We start from the raw sequence: 12,029 nt of genomic DNA, 5'->3' as shown, positions 1-12,029 counted from the left end.
GCCAAGCGGCGGCGGGCGGGCCTCGCACCACCTCCTGCCGCCCCGACCACCGTCACCGCCCCGCCCACCTCGCCCGCACCGGCGCCCGCCCTCGCCGCCTCCCCGCCGCCCGCTCCGGCTACCAAGAAGAGCCGGCCGAAGGCGGCCTCTCATGGGCCGCGAGGGGCGGCCTCCAAGGTCGCCGGCTCGTCCCCGGCCGTGACCAAGCCGCGGAAGAAGCCCGTGGCGGCCGCCGTCGCCGAACCTCCTCCCGCCACGCACGAGGTGTTCGAGGAAATGGCAAACCCATCCTCGTTCATGGACCTCCTCCAAAACGCGGAGGTGGACCTCGGAGCTCCGCCTCTAGACCCCTTTAGGGTTGGTGACTACTTGGAGGAGAAGGAGGAAGATGAGGAGGATGTAGGGGATGATGAGGAGGAGGTGGCCGAGATAGGGGAGGAGGCATTCACCGCCGCTTCCCGCCCACACGCGCGGTCGACAAACTACACCGAGGCGGAAGATGTCCTCTTGGTTCGTGCTTGGGCAGCTGTGGGAATGGATGCAACCACCGGCACCGATCAAACCGGTAAACGGTATTGACAAAGGATCGAGGACGCCTATTGTAAGATCAAGCCGAAGAATAGTGGGTTCATCCATCGCTCTTTCCGGTCGCTTCAAGGCCGGTGGGAGTTGATCAAGCCCGCTTGTTCTCGTTGGAGTGCGGCCATGGACCAAGTGATAGATGCACCACCTAGTGGAACCGTGGAGAGTGACTATGTGAGTACATATTTCTTCACTATTTTGATTATGTGTGTGCACTATGCTATTGGTGGGTTCTTATGTGATTTATGTGTGGTTGATAGGAGACAATTGCCGGCATGAGGTACAAGGAGATGGCCGCTTCCAAGGGCAAGGCATTCCCATTTAAGCATGTTTGGTCAATTCTTCAAACCTTTGACAAGTGGAAGTTGAGGGATCAAGAGACCGCACCCAAGAAGTCGGCAATGCTAAGGATGGATGATAGTGAAGATGAGGAGGAGAGGAACTTGGGCAAGCCCGATGGGAGCAAGAAGGGCAAGCTAAGGGTGAAGATGGAAGAAGAGGCGTCAAGCCTAAGGGAGAAGATGGACCACATGATGAAGGCAAGAGAGGAATTGACAACGAAGACATTGGAGACGAAGCTTCTTATCACCGAGAAGAAGAAAGAGGTCAAGCTTGCACAAGTTGAAGCAAAGCGTGAAGAAGCAAAGCGCAAGGCCGAGTTGGAGGAGAGGATGATCAAGCTCAAAGAGGCAAAGGTATGGAAAGAACTCATGGTGGAAGAGAAAGAGCACATGATGATGTCCAAGAAGGACATGGATGAAGACCAATTGCAATGGTGGAAGGACTACAAGGAGGACATCGCGGAGAGGAAGAAGATGTTCCGTGTTGCGTCCTCTACTTTTCGAGGTGACACTCCGATGAGTAGTAGTGGTGATGGCGGTATGTACGACTCCACCGGTGCCGATGGAGATGCTTGATGGAGCCCGCTTGTGGTCTAGGAGATGGCGCCGAGGTGCAACTTTTGGGTGATGGTGCCGATGAGAGGAGGAAGATGATGATTTTGTGATGTAAACTATTAAACCATGCATCAATGATTGTCATTTGGTAGTTTGTTTGGAAGTTGATTGTGTTCTTGTTGTCATAAATTGTGAGATGTCAAATGATAGATTTAAAGGTTGGGGAGGCAAAGACTAGAACCCTCAAATCCAATCCTTAAAGCAGTTTACGAGTTGGATTTGAGGGTTCTAGTATTTGCCCCTATTTTTCAACCCTTAAAAGTGTCAAAAAGTGGCACAACTCAACCCTTAAAACTGCTTTTAAGATTTGAGGGTTTGAGGGTTTTACTAGTAATGCTCTAACAAGGTAGGTCCGTGAATATATATTTTTATAAAGCAAAGTAATAACCTAGCTAGTGGAACATGAAATAAAAACTAGGAGCCTTGCTAGGTTTGTAACAACAGCCATCTTGATTGTACCAGGAAAGATCCCATAAAAAAGTACCCCCTCCGTCCCACAATATAAGACGTTTTTGCAACCTGTTTTAGCTTGCAAAAAAAACTTATATGGTGGGACGGAGGGAGTATGTATCAGTCACCTTGTGCACACAAAAGAGAAGAAGAAAAAGGGAAATACCACAAGTTTATCCCAATTGAAAAATAAAAAAATGCATAATAATTGTAAAAACATTGCAAGTACCTCAAATTCACCACACCACAAAAAGACAACATAAACAAGTTTCAAAACATTGGTCACGAGAGCACATTGAAAAAGATATATGTTATGACCAGCATATTAGGGGCTTAGCCCAGTGGGTTATGGCCCAAGTATCTTAATCATTATTAGGGGCTTAGCCCAATTATCTTATCTTATTAGGATCGTTTGCTTAGGAGTCAAGTAAACCTGTCTATATAAGAAGAGAAGATGTATTAATCTAATCAAGCAAGAAGCAATCAATATTTGCTCGGCTTCCCTTAGGGAGCCGGGAGACCTAAACCCTAGCCGCCTCTTGTGTCCGCCGCCGTCGCACCAGCCGCAAGGACAGCGCCCAGCCGCCGGCCGCCGCGCAATCTCCTCCTCCCTCCTCCCTCCTTCCCTTACAGGCTACGCCCTAGACCCTAGTTTCTACCAATTTGGTATCCAGAGACTCAGGTTCGATCATGTCATCATCCCCACCCACACCGCCGCAGCCCATCATCACCACCGCCCCGATGACCATGGCTGGGTCCCCAACGCCGCCGGCCCCGATCACCTCCGCGCCGTCGACGATCCCCGTCTTCATGCCGGAGGAGATGTCCAGCACCTTGCGGGACCTCGTGACGGCCGTCCAGGGCATGACCCTGTACCTGGCCGGCCCGCACGCCACCCCGCCGGCTGCACCCCCCGCCTACAGTCATCCGGCGCTGCCCTGGACGATCCAGAACGCGTCTGGCCCGAGCGGGACGCCCCTGCTGCCGTCCCATGCGGGACACACCAGCAGGCCCCCGTCGCTGCTGCACCTACAGCCGCCCTCAGCCGCGGCCCAGCTTTGGCTGCCGTGGCAGTCCCAGGGCGCGCCTGCAATTGGCGGGACACCGCTGCTGCCTTTCCAGACGGGGCACCACAGCGGGCTGCCACCGCCGCTGCTGCACCTGCAGCCGCCCCCAGCCGCGGCTCCCCTCTGGCCGCAGTGGCCCCCTACTGCCACCGCGGCTACCGTTGCGTCCGCCCACTCTCCACAGCAACCGCTGCAACTCCAGGCGCCACCTCTGCCCAGCTCCGGACTGCTGTCATCGGCCGGCCTGCCGATACACCAGGTCCGGTTCCCACCCTCCCCGTCGCCACTACCAGCTTGGGCGGCTGGGTCTTCGCCATTGTCGGTCTACACCACGGCTCCAGAGCAGCCGACCCCGTTTCCGCAGTTCGGCGGGCCATCCGGCTCCGTGGGTCCCTACCCGGAGTACTCCGACCAGGCGCCACCCGCCTCGCTGCTCCGCACCTCCGAGCTAGCTCGATATGGCGCTCCGACCCAGACACCGCTGCGGTTCGCCAAGATCGACTTCGCCACCTATGACGGCACGGAGGACCCCCTCAACTGGCTCAACCAGTGCGACCAGTTCTTTCGCGGGCAGCGCACCCTCGCCTCGGAGTGCACCTGGCTCGCCTCTTACCACCTCCGTGGTGCGGCACAGACCTGGTACTACGCCCTCGAGCAGGACGAGGGCAGCATGGCCCCCTTGGGAGCGCTTCCGCGAGCTCTGCCTCCTTCGGTTTGGGCCCCCGATCCGCGGGAGCCGCCTGGCGGAGCTAGGCCGCTTTCCCTTCACCTCCACGGTTCAGGACTTCGCCGACCGTTTCCAGGCCCTGGCATGCCACGCTTCGGGCATGACGGCGCAACAGCGGGCCGACCTCTTTGTCGGTGGACTTCCGGATCACATCCGCGTGGACGTGGAGCTTCGGGGACCCCAGGATCCCCAGATGGCCATGTACTACTCCCGCGCGTTCGAGCGCCGCGCGGTGGCCGTCCAACAGGAGTCACCGTCCCGGGCCACTGGGTCGCTACCCTGGCCAGATCCCGCTCAGGATCGGCCTGCTCAGGCTTCCGCGGCACCCCTCGCCGCGACTGCGGCGCGCCCGTTCCGACGGCTCACCTCGGTTGAGCTACTCGAGCGTCGCCGCCAAGGGTTGTGCTTCAACTGCGACGAGCCCTACACGCCCGGCCACGCCTGCCCGCGACTCTTCTACCTGGAGGTTGCAGACTACATTCCGGAGGACGCCGTCACCGCCGACCTTGCCGCCCCAGCTGTCACGAAGGTGTTTGACGCTGGTTGATCACCTCGAGGAGTTCAACAAGCGCTTCCTCACCTTACAGCTCGTCCTCGAGCTGTTTGTGCAGGCGGGGAGAAGTGTTATGACCAGCATATTAGGGGTTTAGCCCAGTGGGTTATGGCCCAAGTATCTTAATCATTATTAGGGGCTTAGCCCAATTATCTTATCGTATTAGGATCGTTTGCTTAGGAGTCAAGTAAACCTCTCTATATAAGGAGAGGAGATATATCAATCTAATCAAGAAAGAAGCAATCAATATTTGCTCGGCTTCCCTTAGGGAGCCGGGAGACCTAAACCCTAGCCACCCCTTGTGCCCGCCGCCGTCGCGCCCAGCCGCTGGCCGCCGCGCAATTTCCTCCGACCTCCTCCCTCCTTCCCTTACAGGCTACGCCCTAGACTGGGTGGAACCCTAGTTTCTACCAATATATAAATATACAATAAGCTAAGGTGGTTTCCGGCATCAAGCACTGGCTTCCTGTATATGATGACATGCATGCCTCATGGTGGTTGTTTGGGTTTTAGCACTGAAAGAGGTTTGAGTTTCCAGATCCAACATGTGGTATGTATGATGTGATGAATGAAGATAGCAATAATACATACCTAGCGGGGTGCACGAAACAACTCCTTCAAAACCATCTTTGGTAACAAGCTCATAAAAGAAGAGAGTTGGTCTAGGGGGAAGTAAGGAGAAGTAGCCGGAGTGCTTGGGGCTAGCGACGAAGTTGCCATGAGTCCAGCAAGAACCATTGTGAGGACTGCTGTATCTGGTCACCTTGCCAGGGGCAGGTACGTACTCATTTTCCTGACCAACCAACCATGGAAAATGAAATGAGTGCATGTTAGCAATAAGCAAGGTAAAACAAAAGCAGAACAATGACTGAATGACTAGGGTTAAGTTAACAACAACCTTCAGTTTTGCAGTTTCTAGTTAAAAAAACTTGTAAGAGGACAAGTATATGCCAGTCGGTGGCAAATAACCCACAAACATCATCTTCTCGAGATAACCGTTTTATATATGACAGTAGGAGAGCGATCAAAATTGAAATTGTTTGAAGGCCGCTTGAGATTTTGGAAGAGTTATTAATGACTGCATATATATAGGGCCGGGGTTGTTTGGTTGTGGGACAAATCTACCATTTTAAATCAGTGTGCACATAGCTAGATAGATACATGCAAAAGAGCAAAGCGAGAGGAGTAGATACAATACATACCGGATGATTTAAGTTATAGTGGCGAAGGCATTCCATGACGAGTTGATGATCTTGAGCTGCTGCTACCTCAGAGGGGCTCGGCATCATCATCATCATAGAACTATCAAGATACAAGATATATAAGATAAACACGGATGAGTTAGTTAGGTACGAGGAGTAGGGAGATCTCTTGTTACCTGTTCCAGTTGTGTTCGACCCTGTCGAATGGTTCAGGCTCAGGCTGTGGCTGTAGGGATGATGGTAGGCAACGGGACAAGATGAGGGACCAGGGCGACGCTGAAGCTTGAGGCTCTGGCTGTGGCTCCGAGGAGGCCCACTCCGAGAGCAAGGCCTCCCTCCTCGCAATCAGGTCCAGAGCATCCGGAGAAAGGCTGAGGCTGAGGCGAGGCCCCATCACCTTGGCTCCGACGAGGGAACGAGTCTCCCCTTCCGCGGCAGCGGCAGAAACCTTGGCTGACCGGCGCGCTCCCCTTCCGACGACGACGAGGGGACGAGCTTCCCCTTCCGCGGCGCCGGCCATCTCTCTCTGTCTCCGATTGGGGATTGGGGATTTTTTTCGGGGGCTAGGGTTTGCTTTGCTTGCGTGATTCGGCCACACACAGAGTAATAAATAAAGTAAAGTAAATAGACACGGCTGAGGAGACCGAGTCGGCCAAAAATAAACACACGCACCGAGTCGGCCCACGACTCGAGACGACGGCGGCGGCGGCGGCGGAGATCATCAAGCAACAGTGAGAACACAAACCACCACCAGATTTTATTCTTTTTCCATACAAGTCTGCATTTTCCTGCTTATGTGTGTGTCTTAGTGGTATGGTAGCAAACAGCAGTTGATTCGTTGAGTTCATGTCTTGTGGTGATCGATCTGGGGCAGTAAGTTGTGTGATGGATCGATGCTGGCTCAGGGGCCTCTTGCATTTACTTTGTGCATCGGGTTCCTGTGATGCTGTTTACTCAAGTGGCTCGCACTTCGCTCCTGTTTGCTTGCGGCGCTGAGCAAGAAGGTTTAAGATCGCAGGCAATTTGATTTCGCAGCAGCTTTTCCCAGCCGCTATAGCGGGCTATTGCGGCCGCTAAGCCATTTAGCGGCAAGTAAATAGAGTGCATATTCAGCAGTAAAACGGGGTATTCTCATCAGGAACATTGGTAGGAGATAGGATCCTACCTGGTCTAGGGGGTAGGTTGTACGGGAAGGGGAATGGTTGACGGAGATGCGATCGCGGCTACCGGCGGCGGGGCGCTGTGGCGCGATCAAGAAGAGGCGGCGGCGGCGCAAGAGGCGGCTAGGGTTAGGTCTCCCGGCTCCCTTCAGGAAGCCGAGCAAATAATATTGCTTCTTTGATTAGATTGATACATCTCCTCTCCTTAGATAGAGAGGTTTACTTGACTCCTAAGCAAACGATCATAATAACGATAAGATAATTGGGCTAAGCCCCTAATAATGATAAGATAACTTGGGTCACAACCCACTGGGCTAAGCCCATAATATGCCGGTCATAACACTTCTTTCCGCCTGCACAAACAGCTCGTCCTCGAGCTGTAAGGTGGGGAAGCGCTTGCTGAACTCCTTGAGGTGATCAACTAGCGTCAAACACCTTCGCGACAGTTGGGGCGGCCATGTCGGCGGTGACGGCGTCTTCCGGAATGTAGTCTGCAGCCTTCAGGTAGAAGAGTCGCGGGCAGACGTGGCCGGGAGTGTAGGGCTCGTTGCAGTTGAAGCACAACCCTTGGCGGCGACGCTCGAGTAGCTCGGCCGAGGTGAGCCGGCGGAACAGGCGCGCCGCGGTCGCGGCGAGGGGTGCTGCGGAAGCCTGAGCAGGCCGACCCTGTGCGGGAACATCTGGTCAGGGTAGCGACCCAGCGGCCCAGGACGGTGATTCCTGCTGGATGGCCACCGCGCAGCGCTCGAACGCACGGGCGTAGTACATGGCCGTCTGGAGATCCTGGGGTCCCCGAAGCTCCACGTCCACGCAGATGTGATCCGGAAGTCCACCGACGAAGAGGTCGGCCCGCTGCTGCGCCGTCACGCCCGACGCGTGGCATGCCAGGGCCTGAAAACGGTCGGCGAAGTCCTGAACCATGAAGGTGAAGGGAAGGCGGCTAGCTCTGCCAGGCGGCTCCCGCTGATCGGTGGCCCAAAATGAAGGAGGCAGAGCTCGCGGAAGCACTCCCAAGGGGGCATGCTGCCCTCGTCCTGCTCGAGGGCGTAGTACCAGGTCTGTGCCGCGCCGCGGAGGTGGTAAGAGGCGAGCCAGGTACGCTCCGAGGCGAGGGTGCGCTGCCCGCGAAAGAACTTCTCGCACTGGTTGAGCCAGTTGAGGGGGTCTTCCGTGCCGTCATAAGTGGCGAAGTCAAGTTTGGCAAACCGTGGCGGTGTCTGAGTTGGAGCGCCGTGGCCGACTGGCTCGAAGGTGCGAAGCAGTGAGAATTGGGGCGCCCAGTCAGCATGGCCGCGGCCCGTGGAGTGCCCCGCCGAGCCGGAGTGATCGCCGAACTGCAGAGTGGGTGCCGGCGGGTCTCTAGCCGACGTGTAGATGGGTGGCGGCGATGATCCGGTCAGCCAGGCCGGTATTGGGGACGGTGACGGCGGGAAGCGCACTTGCTGGATCGGTATGCCTCCCTGTGTGGGTGACCCAGGCCCCATGCTGGACGGGGGCAGGGCCGGCAGCTGCGGCTGTACGGACCCGGATGGCGTGGGGGCGCAGCAAGGGCCGGGGCCGGCCACTGCGGCCATTGAGGCGCGACAGTGGGCGGCGATGGGCCGACAGCTGGGGCTGCGGCTGCCCGGACCCGGGAGGCGTCGGGGGCGCGGCGACCGCCAGAGCCGGCCACTACGGCGAGCGGCTGCTGACCGGGCCAGTGGTGGTGTAGAGGCCGGATCGGCGCCGTGATGGCTTTTCTATGTGTTATGCATGTAGGTAGAGGATGGTGATTAATGCAGTCTTGTAAAGTGTATAAGAAGAAAAGCAAAAGCCGCAGTCTCCGATGCAGGCGGCTCCTCCTCTGCACCAGTTGCCGAGATATCTCAATTTGACTTTATTGGAATCTTTTTTTTACAGTTGCACATTAGATTGGTAGCAGTTGGCATCCCTTACTTTTGTTGTTACACATGAAAATGATTGTGGTGGACAGTAATGTTTATGGATGTTCTATAACCGACTCATTGAAACTTCTTTCGGTAAGGGTTTTGTCCGCATCCGCTTATGTACAAGGTGTAGATGTACCTTATAGTATTTTGCATTATTCATAGTTTTAGTGTTATCTACCTTGTAGAACGCAAAACTTTTTCGGTGCAGTTTGCATTCAGATGACTCATGCTGTATTGGAGTTGGCACCATTCTTTATCTTTAGTTGCACAAAAACTTGTCTGCAGCTGGCATTTTTAATTTCTCTTTTTCCCCTTGTGTTAACATTCTCAATAGAGTGAAGTTGGAGGGGAAGGAAATGAAGCAAATGTCCCCCATCGACTTTCACATGCTGGGACGATCAGGGCCTCACCAAGGAGGTTTGTCAAGATGAATAAGGATCTGACGCATGTTCAAAGGACTTTCCTCTACAAGCAGATGTTAGGAGTCTTAGTAAACTTAGTCGACACATTGTCTTCGGAGTTGACCAAATTCCTGGTCCATTCTGCATTGGTCTTTCCAGTAAGGGGCACGATCCTAGTTGACGCTACCAGTGTGCACAAATTTTTTGGTTTACCAGACAGAGGGGCCATGTCTGAAGTATACTATCGAAAAGGAGGCGGTCAAGATATTCAATGAGATTTTCCACCACACCGGGCCAACAAAACACCCCATGGTCACCTCATTTTGCAAAACGATGAAAGCGATGAAGGGAGCAACTGATGACAAGTTCCTCAGCGGGTGGCCTGCACTTGCTTTCAATTTTTTCTTAGCTCCTACCAATAGTCTTTCTCTAAGCCCGCACTGCTATGGGGTTGTGTTGAAACCCAGATTGTTGTAATGTATGCTTGTTCTTTGCTGAACACATAAACGAAGCATTCCGCAACATAGGCGAGGATAAAGCAAACAGTTTGTTCCTGCATGTACCATCTAATGGTTAGTAAATTAAAATGATAGCTCAGTAGACATAGTTTTTTGTACCTGGTGGTTTTGACCATGCATTGCTCACATGCTCTCTTTTTTATTTGGGGGATGGCCTTACGCGAGGGGTTCGACAAAGGGGATCCCCTGGCCCCTGCTCTTTTCGTCCTAGCTATGGACGTGCCATCAAGTGGGCCATGGAGCACGGCCTCCTCTCTGACCTGGGGCTCCACAACAAAGTGTCGTGTATATCAATATATGTTGATGACATCATGGTGTTGCTCAAGCCCCTCCCCATGGACTTCCAGGTGATCGCGGTCTTGCTGCAGCTGACTGGTGAGACCTCACCCTGAACATCAACTTTGAGAAGAGCACCGTCTCTTGCATTTGCTGCAATTGCAGACACCAGAGTCTTGCAGTGCGGCCTCAAGCCATTGCCTATCGTCTACCTCGGACTGCCGGTCACACCTGGTAGACTGCGGAGGACAGACCTCTGGCTCATTGTCGAAAATGCTCCAAAAATAGGAGGGTTCGTAGTCACGCCTGCAGGCCACAAGTGGATGGCTAACTCTCATCTGCTCAGTTCTGGTGGCCCTGCCCAATCACTTACACTCCCTCTTGCCGCTCCCAACCTAGGTAATCAAGATCCTTAACCACAAGTGCATGGAATTCTTGTGGAAAGGGGAGGAAGAGATCAATGGAGGTCACTGTCTGCTGCCATGTTGCAGAGTCTACATGCCTACCAGCAAGGGAGCTGTGGGTATTCTCAAGCTGCAACTTTTTGTCATCGCCCTAACCTGCGCACAAGACGAAACGATGGACACCGCCGTCGACATGGACGACGAGCTCGACGACGCTGAGGAGTAGGTGGAGGAGAAAGAACAGGCAGAGGCGGAGCCGGAACCAGTGCCGAAAGGGAGAAAGAAGAAGCGGGCGCCCAACGCCAGGCCGGGCGAACCTCGCGTCAAGTGGACGTCGAAGGAAGACGAGTGCCTCGCCGAAGCGTGGAAGACCGTCAGCATCAACCCGATCATTGGCTCGAATCAGAACGCTGACACATACTGGAGAAGGATCAAGACGGCGTTCGCGAGCGCAAGTTGGTCGACCCCGACTTCACCAACATCTACATGGACCGCGGCGAGAAGGCCATGGCGAATCACTGGGCGGCCATACAGACGGCCTGCAACAAGTGGCATGGGATCGTAGAGGAGGTTGCGGCTCACCCGGGAAGCGGCGCCAATGTTGAGGGTCAGGTATGGCCATAATTCGCCGGCCCAGTTCGTCACCGATACTTTTTCTCCTCGGCTGTGTAGATGGTTCGGATGTTCAACATGTTTCGCCAGGGCAATGGTGACCAAGAGTTCAAGTTCCTTCATGTGTTCTCCAGGATCGAGTCGTACGAGAAGTGGAGGGAGGTTCGGCTCAGTCTCGCCAAGGCCAAGGAGACCTACAAGCCGGACGCGCCTGCCCCGGCGGCGGCAGAAGGGCACCCTAATGGCAACAAGAGAGCCAAAGTGGTGAGGGACGCGGCGCCCGCTGCCGAGCGGATGCAACCTTCGATCGAGCAGTGCATCGCCGACGCCAAGAACATCGCCGCCAAGAGGAAGGAGAAATCTGACGCGAGGTGGTCGACGTTGATGATGAAGCAGGACGTCAAGCTCGACCTTCTTAGGACTAACGTCACCGCGAAGAAGAGGAACACCGACCTTGCGTTCTTGATGGTGGCAGACATGTCGACGACGGACGAGCAGGTGAAGGCGTGGTACCTGGTGGAGCGCAACCTCATCTTGAACCAGATGCCCGGGCTGACGGCGACCATCGCCCCTATGCCCACGACGACACCAACGCCGGCGACCAGCCCGAGCACAGAAGCCACGCCGACGCCGACCCCGAGCAGTCCCACGGCAGAGGAGCCTGCCGTTTGATGTGTTCCATGCCTATGATTCCTTTCCTTTTTGATCGCCGAACTTTTGGGTGTGTTTGATCGCCGAACTTTTGACTTTTTTTGGCAGCACGAAAGACAAGTTTGAATTTTTGGGCGTCCGAAGCCCGAAACCCGGGGGCGCGACTGGAAACTCGATCGCGCACAGGGCGAAAAAACCGCCGGCGCAAACGCCAAAAGGCATTCGCCGGTTGCGCTGGGGCCAACCGGCTGGAGATGCTTGGCTGAGATTCCAAATGCGCATGTGGGCCACCCATGTCATCGACCGACCTTGCGTACAGACTAATCAGCCCCAGTGACTTGAACACACCCCAGCGGACGCTCCCGTGAACCGGGTCCGCGTACGCCCAGGAGCGGGCGGCGCTCCCGCGGCCTCAGCCACAGCCGTGCACCGGGTCCAGCCTCCAGCGAGCCCCAAACCGAGCAGAGCGAGCGAGGGAGCGCTGGCCAAAAGCCCAAAACCCCGGTTGCATCCCAGTCCAGTTCATTCGCAATTGGCAAAGC

General features: G+C 55.2%; 1 protein-coding gene across 1 annotated transcript in view; it reads right to left on the bottom strand.

Annotated features, from left to right (window-relative positions):
* Nucleotides 1-6,104, bottom strand: part of LOC119357093 — a 7,393-nt gene extending 1,289 nt beyond the window's left edge. Inside the window, exons 1-3 of the mRNA XM_037624081.1 lie at nt 5,714-6,104; nt 5,538-5,637; nt 4,927-5,128 (exon numbers count right to left, since the gene is read on the bottom strand). Of these exons, the coding sequence (XP_037479978.1) occupies nt 4,927-5,128; nt 5,538-5,637; nt 5,714-6,057 (646 nt within the window). The 5' untranslated portion in view covers nt 6,058-6,104. The remainder of the gene's footprint in view (nt 1-4,926; nt 5,129-5,537; nt 5,638-5,713) is intronic.
* Between the last annotated feature and the right edge of the window lie 5,925 nt (nt 6,105-12,029).

The sequence above is a fragment of the Triticum dicoccoides genome, chromosome 2A (assembly GCF_002162155.2).
Source record: "Triticum dicoccoides isolate Atlit2015 ecotype Zavitan chromosome 2A, WEW_v2.0, whole genome shotgun sequence".
Classification (NCBI taxonomy): Eukaryota; Viridiplantae; Streptophyta; class Magnoliopsida; order Poales; family Poaceae; genus Triticum; species Triticum dicoccoides.
The sequence above is the reverse complement of the archived record's forward strand: the minus strand, read 5'-3'. Positions and strand labels throughout refer to the sequence as shown.